The sequence below is a fragment of the Xiphophorus couchianus genome, chromosome 17 (assembly GCF_001444195.1).
Source record: "Xiphophorus couchianus chromosome 17, X_couchianus-1.0, whole genome shotgun sequence".
NCBI lineage: Eukaryota > Metazoa > Chordata > Actinopteri > Cyprinodontiformes > Poeciliidae > Xiphophorus > Xiphophorus couchianus.
In genome coordinates, this window is record NC_040244.1 from 14,645,100 (window position 1) to 14,656,136 (window position 11,037).

The window sequence follows — 11,037 nt, forward strand, 5'->3', positions numbered from 1 at the left end:
TATCTTGGTCTTATGAACCCATAAGTTGGATGTGTTACTTTAAACCAAGAGTAAAATTATCCACTTCCAGTAGAGGTGATCAACTGTGATCCAGACTATAAGGTGTAAAATAGCCCTTTAGCAACAACTAGGTCCAACATTAGCATTAGTGGCTAACAGTTCACCAGTCCTGGTGTTCTCACAGAGCTTAGAAATTATTATAGTCTTGTCCATTCTTCGTTTTCTGTGGTTACTACAGCTGTGACCATTGAAAGAAACAGAACAGCTCAAAAACTACTTCCCTCTGACTTAAAAACAAGAGTCAAATATAGATGGAGGTCACCATCAGATTCTGGGCCCTTAAAAAATAACATGCACTTACGGTACATTAACCAGAAAGTCGACATGTCGAGACATTCCATTTTAATCTCACCAGGTTCTAGATGTGACTGCTACGCTAGTCAAACAGTAAAACAAGATATTCAGCTTTTAGGAGATGATTGAAAATGGTCCAGTACCGACTGATGATGCAGCGACTTCCCTGAAAGCGATGTCTGTCTGTACGACGGCTAGCGTCAGGTTCTGGTTCCGAATGAATCCCATCCCGCCGCTTCCCGTCTGCTCCAACAGCCGACCTGATGCCAAAAAAATCATGTTTACATTGCTAAAAGTTTATTTTATTTGAAATTTAATTTACCAAAATATCTATCAATAGCAAACCTGTGAAGTTCTGCAATACTATGAGCTGCTAGGTCAGAGGTCAGAAAACTATACAGTCATTTTTACTCTTATTCATGATAAATCAAATTTGTCTAGCGCTGTAAAAGCTGCATGACCCTTTGTGAACTATAGTTAAGTTAAAGAACTCAAACTTTATTACTGATTTTCGACTTTAGAACAAAGAAATAAACTTTTAGAAGAAGACAAAACTACATCCTTGACTGAAACATTTCAAATTTGTGGGAATCTCGCGAGGATGGAAGCAGATCGATGCTGGCTAAGAAATTCAGAAAACAATCATTAATCTGAGCGACAGGCAGAGAATGGCTTCTGCAAACAAGTAGGTTTTGGTCCCACTGTGCAGAATACATTTGGATTCAAACAGTTGCTGCCATCTTACAGGGAGATGAGTTTAAAGTAAAAAAGAACAATTCCAAACTGCAACTCACAGATACTATGCGTAGACTCAAAACGTCTGATGAATCTGAGATGAGAGAAGTTGTGCAGCAGCTCTTTTAAGGGAAAACTCAGACGGGAAAGCGTGCCGACCTCGCAGCTCTTCTGCTGTCCCGACGGATGTAGTTTGGGTTCACTAGCGACGGAGAATGCGCTCAAATCCCTTCATTATGGCCCTCCGGTATGGGCTCCCTGCCGGCTCCCAGTGGAGAGCTGGGCCCTTCCCAGACAGCTGAGCCTTTCACTTTCAAAACATCCCACTCCTCTGAGGGCTGATCGCGGACCTGGACGTGGCAGAGGGACAGAGCAGACGAGAGGAGGGTAGAGACTGTGAGAATAAAGGGCAGTGATTAGAGCAGAGGAGAAGGTAAACATGTTCAATGAGTAAGCTATCCACAGGACTTTGATCAGAGACACACCACCCAACCTCTGTCTCAGGACTTTCTCTGGGAATGACCTCCACTTTATAGTTTAAATGATTTAATCAGGCTTTTAAAATGCAAACCTAGTCATGTTCTTCAGGATTGGTTTAAGGTGAACTGAGTCGACCCAGATCTCGCTAAACTTGACGTGGGCAGGAAATTCCCAGGTTCGGTTTTGAAAGTTTGCTGCTTTGCTGAAAAAAGGAGCAGCTGAGTCCAGAAATGTTGCCTCGGAGTTTTGCACATGACCTCCGAGTCCGTGAGGTCGGGAAAACCCTCCACGGCGGTTTCAAGTCTGGACCTGAGCGGTTAACATGTCCCTCACTCTGAAGAAACATACTGGAAAAAACGGTACATTTGTAGTACAGTTGATGTGAAACAACAACAGAAGATTTTCTGAAATAAAGACTGAATTAATATTTACTGTGTTGACTAGTGAGCACACCATTCGTCGCGCTTGTTTCCATTTCAATTGCCCAAAAATTTACCAGCAATCATAATTAAAGCTGTACATTTGTAGACATTTGTCACCTATAAAGGAATAAATATGGTTGTAGGATAAAATAATTATTTGCTTACTTTTTGTTGATGGGTCGGGTTGCTGCAGCAGAATTGAACTGTAGATCACATGAGGTCCTGGTTTCAAAGCAGATGAGGTGCAACAATAATGAAGAGACAAAAATTAAATAAAAGGGGAAAAAATGCAGAAGAGACAACCAGAACCACAGTAATCTTGACCAATACATTGATTATCACTTTAAAAAGAGAAGGCAATTAAATAGATTTGCCTGCTTTGCTCATTTATTTATTCCTAAAAAAAATTACAAAGAAAAACACGCAACGAGAATAATGAACTAAACGATTTTTTTTTCTCCCTCCAGCAACAGTCTTCCTGGAGTTCTGGAAAAGACGGAGAGCTGTCTTAGCGTACGACTGGGACCTCATAGACTGGGAGGAGGAAGAGGTAAAGGATTTTACTCCTGTCTTTGTCCTCTGGGTTGATTTGCTGCGCGTCTAAAAACTCTCGCTATGCGGTTTCTGCGTTCCTTTTGTGCGTGAAGTGGTGCGCGAACTCCCCTGTTTCTGGTCATTCAGGATGAAATCAGACCCCAGTTTGAGGCCAAATACTCCAAGAAGGAGCGGATGAACCCCATATCTGGAAAGCCCGAGCCCTACCAGGCCTTCACCGACAAGTACAGCCGCCTTCTCGTCTCGTCGTCTGGAATATTCTTCATGGTGGGTCTTTAAGACGTCGATTAAATGTGAATATAAGTTGAACTTCTTAATTTTCCCACTTGTTTATTCAAATGTTTCAGACACAGGCTCTCCGTCACCTAATTGTGTATTTATATGTATATTTTTTAAATCTCTTTTAGTTTTCGTAAGATTAGGACAAAGTACCTTCTCATTTGTTAAATGTAATCTTTAAAATTGTACTAAATACGTCTTCTTTTTACAGGTAATTTCATATTTTAAGTTAACATTTGGACAGTAAACAACTTTTGCTTCTGAATTCGAAAAGAAAGCTGGAGCAATTAATTATCATAACATCATGACAATGTTGAAAGAGCCAAACAGAAGCAGCTGCTACATCAGTGAACATATATTATTCACTGGGTATTTTTCCTCCATTTTGAGAAAAATCTGCATCTACATGTCAAAAATGGCTGTAATGCTGAAGCATCGTTGGGCTAAAAGCCACGTCTCCATGGGAACTGTTTACCATTTCCTCCCAGTTATTACCTTCTATGTGTTACATGTATGTTTGACAGAAACAGAATCAGGATGCCGTGAGTCAGACTTTTGGGAATAAAAATGTAACAGTTTATTATTGTTGTGAACAATAAACAGTGTGTGAAAGTGGGTCAGCACCTGCATGCTTTTCAATATTCTACAATTGTGCAGTAGGCATGCAGTTTCCTTAAATACTGCTCCTTTTTTTCTAAAGGAGAAGCCTTATGTAAAGCTTTAGGTCATGCTCCAATATTATTCCCTCATCAAAACATACCTTCATTCTTTCATGTATGTTTGAAAAAAAATCCTCTCATCTCCTATGGCAACGATTCAGCTGTGCAAAACACCTGGGTGGACATAGCCCCGCCCTCTGAGACGAAGCTCCTGCAGTTTAGGAGCTTGCAGCTCATAGAGTAGCCGTCCCCTGTGACTAAATGGAGCTAACAGTTGGTCTCTTTGTATTCAGAGGTTGTATTTTTAGTGTTTAGCTGGAGTTCCAAGTGAGAAAGTTGGAGCTCGTGAAGCAGCCAAAGGTTTAGCATCCAAAATCCGTCTTTTTTTCTGCTGTAGCTTAGTAAAACCTTAGCAGCTTTTCTCTCACGCAGCGTGTTTTTGTGTCCCGCCGATTTCCCAGATACTGGTGGTGATCGCAGCCGTGTTTGGCATCGTGATCTACCGCGTGATCACGGTCAGCACCTTCGCCGCCTTCGGCTGGGCGCTCATCAGGAACAACTCTCAGGTGGCAACTACAGGCACGGCAGTCTGCATCAACTTCTGCGTCATCATGCTCCTCAACGTGGTGAGTCAGTCGCTCGCCGCTAACTTTCTGCAGACAAGAAGCAAAACGTTTTGTCTGCTTGATGAAACCCTTTCTGCGTACAGTGTTCTGCAAAAGTACTCATAGCCAGTAATTTTTTTACATTTTTTGTCACATATGTTAGGTGACAGACAGACTGATGTACTGAGTTCCTATTTTTTTCACAGCTTTATGAAAAAGTTGCCCTTTTCCTCACAAATTTAGGTGAGTGGACTTTAAGACAAGTTTAAGTCTTACAATGTCATTAACATAGCACCTTTTCTGTACATTTCAAATGTACAGTTGAGTGACAATAAAGTCTGTCTGGGTCTGTAAACTTGTCCATGAGTTGTTGGCGTTCCTGAAACCAGGAACATAAATAAACTGCACTTTATTTGTTTCTCGTGTGGCTACAGAGCAGCCAAGGACGGAGTCAGAGTGGGAGAACAGTTTCACCTTCAAGATGTTCCTTTTCCAGTTCGTCAATCTCAACAGCTCAACTTTCTACATCGCCTTCTTTTTGGGAAGGTGAGGAGGTTTAGCATTACGCTTCTTACATACGACAGGACTGAAGTAAGTGTAAAAACAGCCACTTAGTGTGAAACTAATAGTTCTATACGGCAAAAAAACACTAACTTATGAACGGAGATAGAGTCCGAAAAAAAAGGAGAAAATTATTTGTAAATGTTGAAATAAAAAAAAGTTGAAATAGAAGTGTTATTGATGTTACAAAAGAGCAATGCTACTTTTGTAATAAATCTGGGTAGCTAACTGTATATAATTTCAAATGTACAGCAAAACACCCATTGCCATATGTTTTTGAAATAAACCAATGATAAGGCCACAGCCCTGTTTTGGTGGCCGAGGGAGCCAGCAGCTTTATTTAACAATAACTTTCTGCTGATAACATTAGAAAGTGAGCACACTGCTTTCTTTTAAGCCGAGATGCTAACAGGTCATTAGCAGGAGAACTGTGAAAGAGGAAAACGTAAGCAATCTAAATGATAGCATTAGCTCTACCGCTATGCTAGCTGCTACAGAAAGTTAAAAAATAGCACTTTATAACTCCTACTAAACACTTTTAACAACAAGACTGAACAAAACCAAAACCCCATCTGCCCAACTTCAAAAAATATCTATAAAAATAGAACCAAGTCGTAGAAATATGGATGCTGGTCATTTTAGCACATTGCTAGCACTTGTGAATGTGCTACCAACACATTGCTTGTTCTTGTGAAAGACTTGCTTGTGAAATAAGCAAGTTACTTATTTCTCAGTCATTTGATGTTAGCAATTTGCTAATAAGCTAATTTTCTTGAACAGGCTAGCACATATGTGGATACTTGAGTTACATACAGGTATTAATGGTGTTAAAAAAATCCTTTAGTGATGTTCCTCTGACGTGAAATAATAGTTTCTCTGTATCGAACTCGCCTTTCCAGCCCTTTGTTGATCACTTACTGAGTCAGTACAAATGTTTGACTGTGATTGTCAGTAATATTGTTTTATTGACAGATTCACCGGTCGGCCAGGCGCATATCTACGCCTCATCAATCGCTGGAAGCTGGAGGAAGTGAGTTTTCCCATGACGGCATAGCCAAGAATTGTGAATTCACGAAGATAGAAATTAGAAATTGGGCTATTACTGCAAACCCACTCACCAAGCATTTAACCCTCATCTCTAGTAAGTGCTACTTCTGGGAACATGCGAGGAAAATAAAGCACTGAGGTAGTCCACTGGGACAGAAGACCTGAGCGGACACTTTTTGCTGCTGAGCTAATGTGCTCCCTCTTGTGACTCTGCAGCTGCAGAAATGGAAAACTCCTCTAATGGGACAAAGACAGTTCTTGTCAGCCTTTTGTAGCCGTGCAGAAACATGACTGTGCTCAGTGGTTCATGCCGTACATTTCCTGGAAAATCAAAAGATACATTTTGTTCAGCGGATGACATTTTTGCCAAATAAATGTTTGGCAAAACTGTATGAGGTTCCAGCATACTGGAATTGCTTCATGTTCCCAAGTAATTGTTACTAACAAAACCAAATAGACTAATGATAACTCTCATTAGTGTTCAGGGATTTTTTTGTAATTGCTGATCTAATGTGTTTTTGTTGCTGCTGCAGTGCCATCCCAGTGGCTGCCTGATTGACCTCTGCATGCAGATGGGCATCATTATGGTACTGAAACAGACGTGGAACAACTTCATGGAGCTCGGCTACCCGTAGGTTCAGGTTCTTTTCATTTTTTCTTTTGCTCAGTTTTGTTATTGCTCTGTGGATGGTCCTAAACATTTACCAGCGGAGTCTTACACTTTCGTAGTAAGACTCTGCTGGTGTTTGATTGCGGTGTGTCTGGCTTCTGGGTGCGATAGAGTAGTTGAAGCAAATGAGAAAACTGAAGCAGGACACTGTCAGGACAAAAAACTTGCTTCTGCTCTCACTAATCAGCTTAAATGAACAAACCAGGGCCTACAATATTTAGCTCCCTTACTGATAGAAAACAGTTGGAGAGAAGTGCGCGCACCTCCAAATTGTGCATACGGCTACTGGTTGAGGGGGAAAAAAATAGTTCAGCACCAGTTCAAGAATAAAATGTGCCCGTCCATTCAAAAAAGGTCCTGACATCCTATTTTGAAGATAAGGGAATTGCACAAGCCGTGACTGATTTATAACCATTTTTAACAACGGTAGAATGGACACTAAGCTAAATAGACACAGCAAACTCTACTTTAGGAGTGACATATGTCTGTTGGGTCGCCTTGCATTGTGCTTCCAGGCTCATCCAGAACTGGTGGACTCGACAGAGGTTAAAGAGAGAGCACGGCCACATCCCCAAGGCCAGCCTCCCCCAGTGGGAGCGAGACTACAACCTGCAGTCAATGAACGCGTACGGACTGTTTGATGAGTACCTGAAGATGAGTAAGTCGGCCCTCTATTCGGTTTCTGTTCTATATTCAGCCTCGCAGAAAATATTTCATATCGGGGCTGGGTTTTGAGATGACCTTATATGCGTTACACGGTTTAATCTGTCCCAGTATCATCAAAATATTCAAACAAAACATTTTTTCATTATGGAGCTGATCTGCTGTACACGTTATGTAATTGTGACATCCATCTGCTCCGGTATTCGCTGCTGCTTTCCTTTCTCTTCACAGGACGTGGAAACACTCTTTTTTTTTACGCTTGCGTCAGAGTGGAATAAGTTTTAGTGCAGATTAATTAACAAACATGGAAATGATAGGATTGGATTTCCTAATAAAGCTCTGTTGAGAAATGGCGCCATACTGTGGATTATTTTGGTTTGTGAAGTGGTATTTAAAACTATTTCAGTTGTTTTCATGCAACAAGGACGTCATAAAATAACTCACAATCAAATAAAAATATATTCCTTTTAATAAACAGTTTATATGTTGCGAGACAAACTGTTATATGACACCTGTTCCTGGCCTCCTATTTCATACTGAACTCACTTCAAAAGTTGTCTATAACCTTGTTTCTCCAAGCCTCTCTGAACTCATCTGCATCGACACGCCCCCTCACATTCCAAGGTCTTCCTCCTTATTTAAATATGCCACCATATTTAAATATGCCACCATATGTAGCATATTTATGACTACATATGCAGTTATGTAGTCATAGAATGGAACAAGTAAATCAATCAATGAAGACGCTGGGTAGAGCCGTGAATGAAGGAAAACCGTAGCATTGTTTGAAGGGGACGGTTTGGAAAGTTTCTTTCTTTTGGTTGACACTGTTACTTAGATTAGTTGTCATGGAGAAGTCGTAAACATGCTATTGTAGATCTGTAAGTAAACCGGATGATAGAAGATCTTGGAGCCTCAACTACACCTACTGCACCGTTCAACCGGTCAACGAAGACGTGCTGTCTTTGTCTCAGTTTTGCAGTTCGGCTTCACCACCATCTTCGTGGCCGCGTTTCCTTTGGCTCCTCTCTTGGCGCTGATCAACAACATCATCGAGATCCGTTTAGACGCCTACAAGTTTGTCACCCAGTGGCGGCGACCTCTTCCATCACAAGCCAAAGACATTGGTAAGGAAAAGGCTATAAATTCTTTAGTAAAATAATTTCTAGCCTTATTTTGGTGTCTTAACTATTGTTTGACTCAGGAATCTGGTATGGCATTCTGGAGGGTATCGGCATCTTGTCTGTCATCACCAACGCCTTTGTCATCGCCGTCACCTCAGACTTCATCCCTCGTCTCGTTTATGCCTACAAGTACGGACCGTGTGCCGGTCAGGGTCGAGCAGGGGAGGGGTAAGAGTTATCTTACCTCATAAGAGTTCATCGTTTCTCTTCGTTCCATGCTGCATGGTGTATGATGTCAGTTTCAATATATGTGTTAAATGCTATTTCTTTGCTTTTCCCCAGGTGTATGATGGGTTATGTAAATGCCAGTCTGTCTGTCTTCCGAGTTTCTGACTTTGAGAAGAGATCCCAGCCAAGAACCAATGGTTCTGAACTGTTTGAAGAAGCTGTGAAGTACTGCAGGTGAAGTTTAAAGGACTATGTTATCTGTGTGGTTGTGCCCAAAACACCCGAAAGAAAGGGGAAGCCTCAAAACATGTTTTACGTATGTTTTATAGATGCAACAATTAGAGTTCTGTGGCGATTTCTGATCTTTGGTATTTTGATTAGCAACACATTGTCAATTGAAGTTCACATTTTAATCCGTCTTCAGCAATTTATTTCTTAACTAGCAAAACCAACATGGCGAGCATGTTGGTTTTAACATTTACAATGACTAATTGTGAACGTCAGTCATTCTGTCGCTCTATCGATCCTGTCCACAACTCTAAGATATCCAAAATGCTACCAACATTTATAAATTAATAATTAATGTAAGCGTCCTCTCACCCCTCACCGATGCTGAAAATCACTAATATCAAATCTTCTTCCCTCATTGACAATGTCCACTCTGAAGAGTGTTATGGTTAGCACAAATTGGTTGGTATGGTGTGTTTTAATGATCGGGAAAGGATTGGGTTTTCAACTCTGTATCTAATTTTTGGGTGCATCTCTACTGTTTTGCATTTCCAAATACAAATACAGGATATGTCTTTCCAAATAGTAGGAGAAATCAGACAAATGGAAGTGTTTTTTGTGTGACCTCAGTGATTGTTTCTTTTGTTTTACCTTACTCAATAGGTATCGGGATTACAGGGAGCCTCCGGACTCAACTGAGCCATACACCTACACTCTGCAGTTCTGGCACGTCCTGGCAGCCCGGCTGGCGTTCATTATTGTTTTTGAGGTCTGTTTGTGTGGATCCTGATTGCGTTATTTTGTTCTTGTTGCAGACAAGTATCTGAGAAATTTCGCCTTTATGTTTATTCCAAACCTCCTCACTCAGTATTAGTTTAACAGTCGAGTTCATTGACACATTTCACTGAAAATGGGGTTTAATTTACATCATGATCTGATTCGGTTTCCACAGCATATGGTCTTCGCCATAAAGACCCTGATTGCATACCTAATCCCGGACCTGCCCAAGGACCTGCGGGACCGGATGCGCCGAGAGAAGTACCTGATCCAGGAGATGATGTATGAGGCCGAGTTGGAGAGATTGCAGAAGGAGAAAGATGAGAAGAAGAAGAAGAAAGACAGGACCCACCATAAAGAATGGCCTTGAATACAACTGTCTGCTACATTGTTGGATTGGTTGTAAAAGAAAGTAATTATCTTCTTTGTAAGATCATTATGTTCTGCTGATTTTTAAAAAATGTTTTTAAAACTAAGTCAATTATATATTCAATATTTTTCCCTCTATTTTTTTCATGTGGGGTCAGATACTTCCTTTTAACACTTTTAAGGCCAAAAATGGCTTACAAAAGTGATTTTTGGCGTTTTTACTGCATTGTTCCAGATTCAGCTGACTTCCATTGTAGATCGGTCGACAAAAGACATAAATACACGCAACCGCCACAAACACCTCAAAAGATTTTTCCATTCCTGATATGATGATTGCTAATTTTTCTATGAAATGATTCAATAAATATCTGAATCTAATGCTAAAACAGAAACAAAAAATTGCAGCTGAATTCAAGAAAAATAGAAGTAAAAAATATGAAGTCTTCTATTTCAGACCAACATTTTTTTTTCTTCCTTTTTACCATATATTTGATGGTCATTATAGAGATTTAAATTAGGGCCATAATGTTTGTTCAAAACAGAAATTGAAACTGAAAAAAATAATCTTGAATCTGATATGTAATTTCGAACATTTCGGTTTCAAATCTCTTTTTCATTTAGATTTTCTTTCTTTTCTTTTCAACAAACTTTATGGCCCCAATTTAGCTCCATAGAAGACGCTTTAAAATCAGCATTTTCTCATTTCCAGGCTTTCAATTGATGGGTTTTTTTTTTCTTTTTCTTTTACAGTGGAGGAGTTCTGCATGTACTGGATCGTCAAGTCTTCCTCCTGCCATGTTAGACCAGCACCTCCTGTTGGACAATTACAGAACTGCATCTAACACAGAGCGACCATGGAGCCTCTGTGTCAGAACTCCTCAGCACACGGGACTTTTGGCAGCCAATTTTGCAACTTTTTCTCTCTTGTTCAGACTTTTAGCAGTATTTGGCTTCAGCTCCTGAATGTAGATTACAAGCAAGAATAAAACTTTATTCCTTTGTAGGCGACTGGAGCTGCTCTGCGGAGCGTAACGAATGATAAACCTTGTTTACATTTCTCCTTGTTCTGGGAGTTTACATTTTTTGTTTTTTGCTTTATTGTAAATAAAATGTTGAAATGAATGAATGTCAGGCCGTACGCTCTGCTGTAGTGTAGTGCAATAACAATAAAAGTCACATAGATGAGGTTTCTTCTATTGATGCTGCTGTGGTACTTTCTACAGTTTGCTGTAAACAGAGGCTCAGATTAATACCTGCAGTAATAAACATTTATTTTGAGTC

At 40.3% G+C, this 11,037-nt stretch overlaps 1 protein-coding gene across 3 annotated transcripts in view; it reads left to right on the plus strand.

Annotated features, from left to right (window-relative positions):
- Positions 1-11,037, plus strand: part of LOC114160728 (anoctamin-4) — a 48,801-nt gene extending 37,764 nt beyond the window's left edge. For all 3 annotated transcript variants that reach the window (XM_028043472.1, XM_028043471.1, XM_028043473.1), the window contains 14 exons: positions 2,459-2,541; positions 2,673-2,813; positions 3,946-4,110; positions 4,296-4,332; positions 4,524-4,635; positions 5,623-5,680; positions 6,231-6,328; positions 6,883-7,025; positions 8,005-8,157; positions 8,235-8,382; positions 8,497-8,616; positions 9,274-9,379; positions 9,563-9,799; positions 10,507-11,037. In XM_028043472.1, coding sequence (XP_027899273.1) covers positions 2,459-2,541; positions 2,673-2,813; positions 3,946-4,110; positions 4,296-4,332; positions 4,524-4,635; positions 5,623-5,680; positions 6,231-6,328; positions 6,883-7,025; positions 8,005-8,157; positions 8,235-8,382; positions 8,497-8,616; positions 9,274-9,379; positions 9,563-9,757 — 1,559 coding nt within the window. In that variant the 3' untranslated portion in view covers positions 9,758-9,799; positions 10,507-11,037. The remainder of the gene's footprint in view (positions 1-2,458; positions 2,542-2,672; positions 2,814-3,945; positions 4,111-4,295; positions 4,333-4,523; positions 4,636-5,622; positions 5,681-6,230; positions 6,329-6,882; positions 7,026-8,004; positions 8,158-8,234; positions 8,383-8,496; positions 8,617-9,273; positions 9,380-9,562; positions 9,800-10,506) is intronic.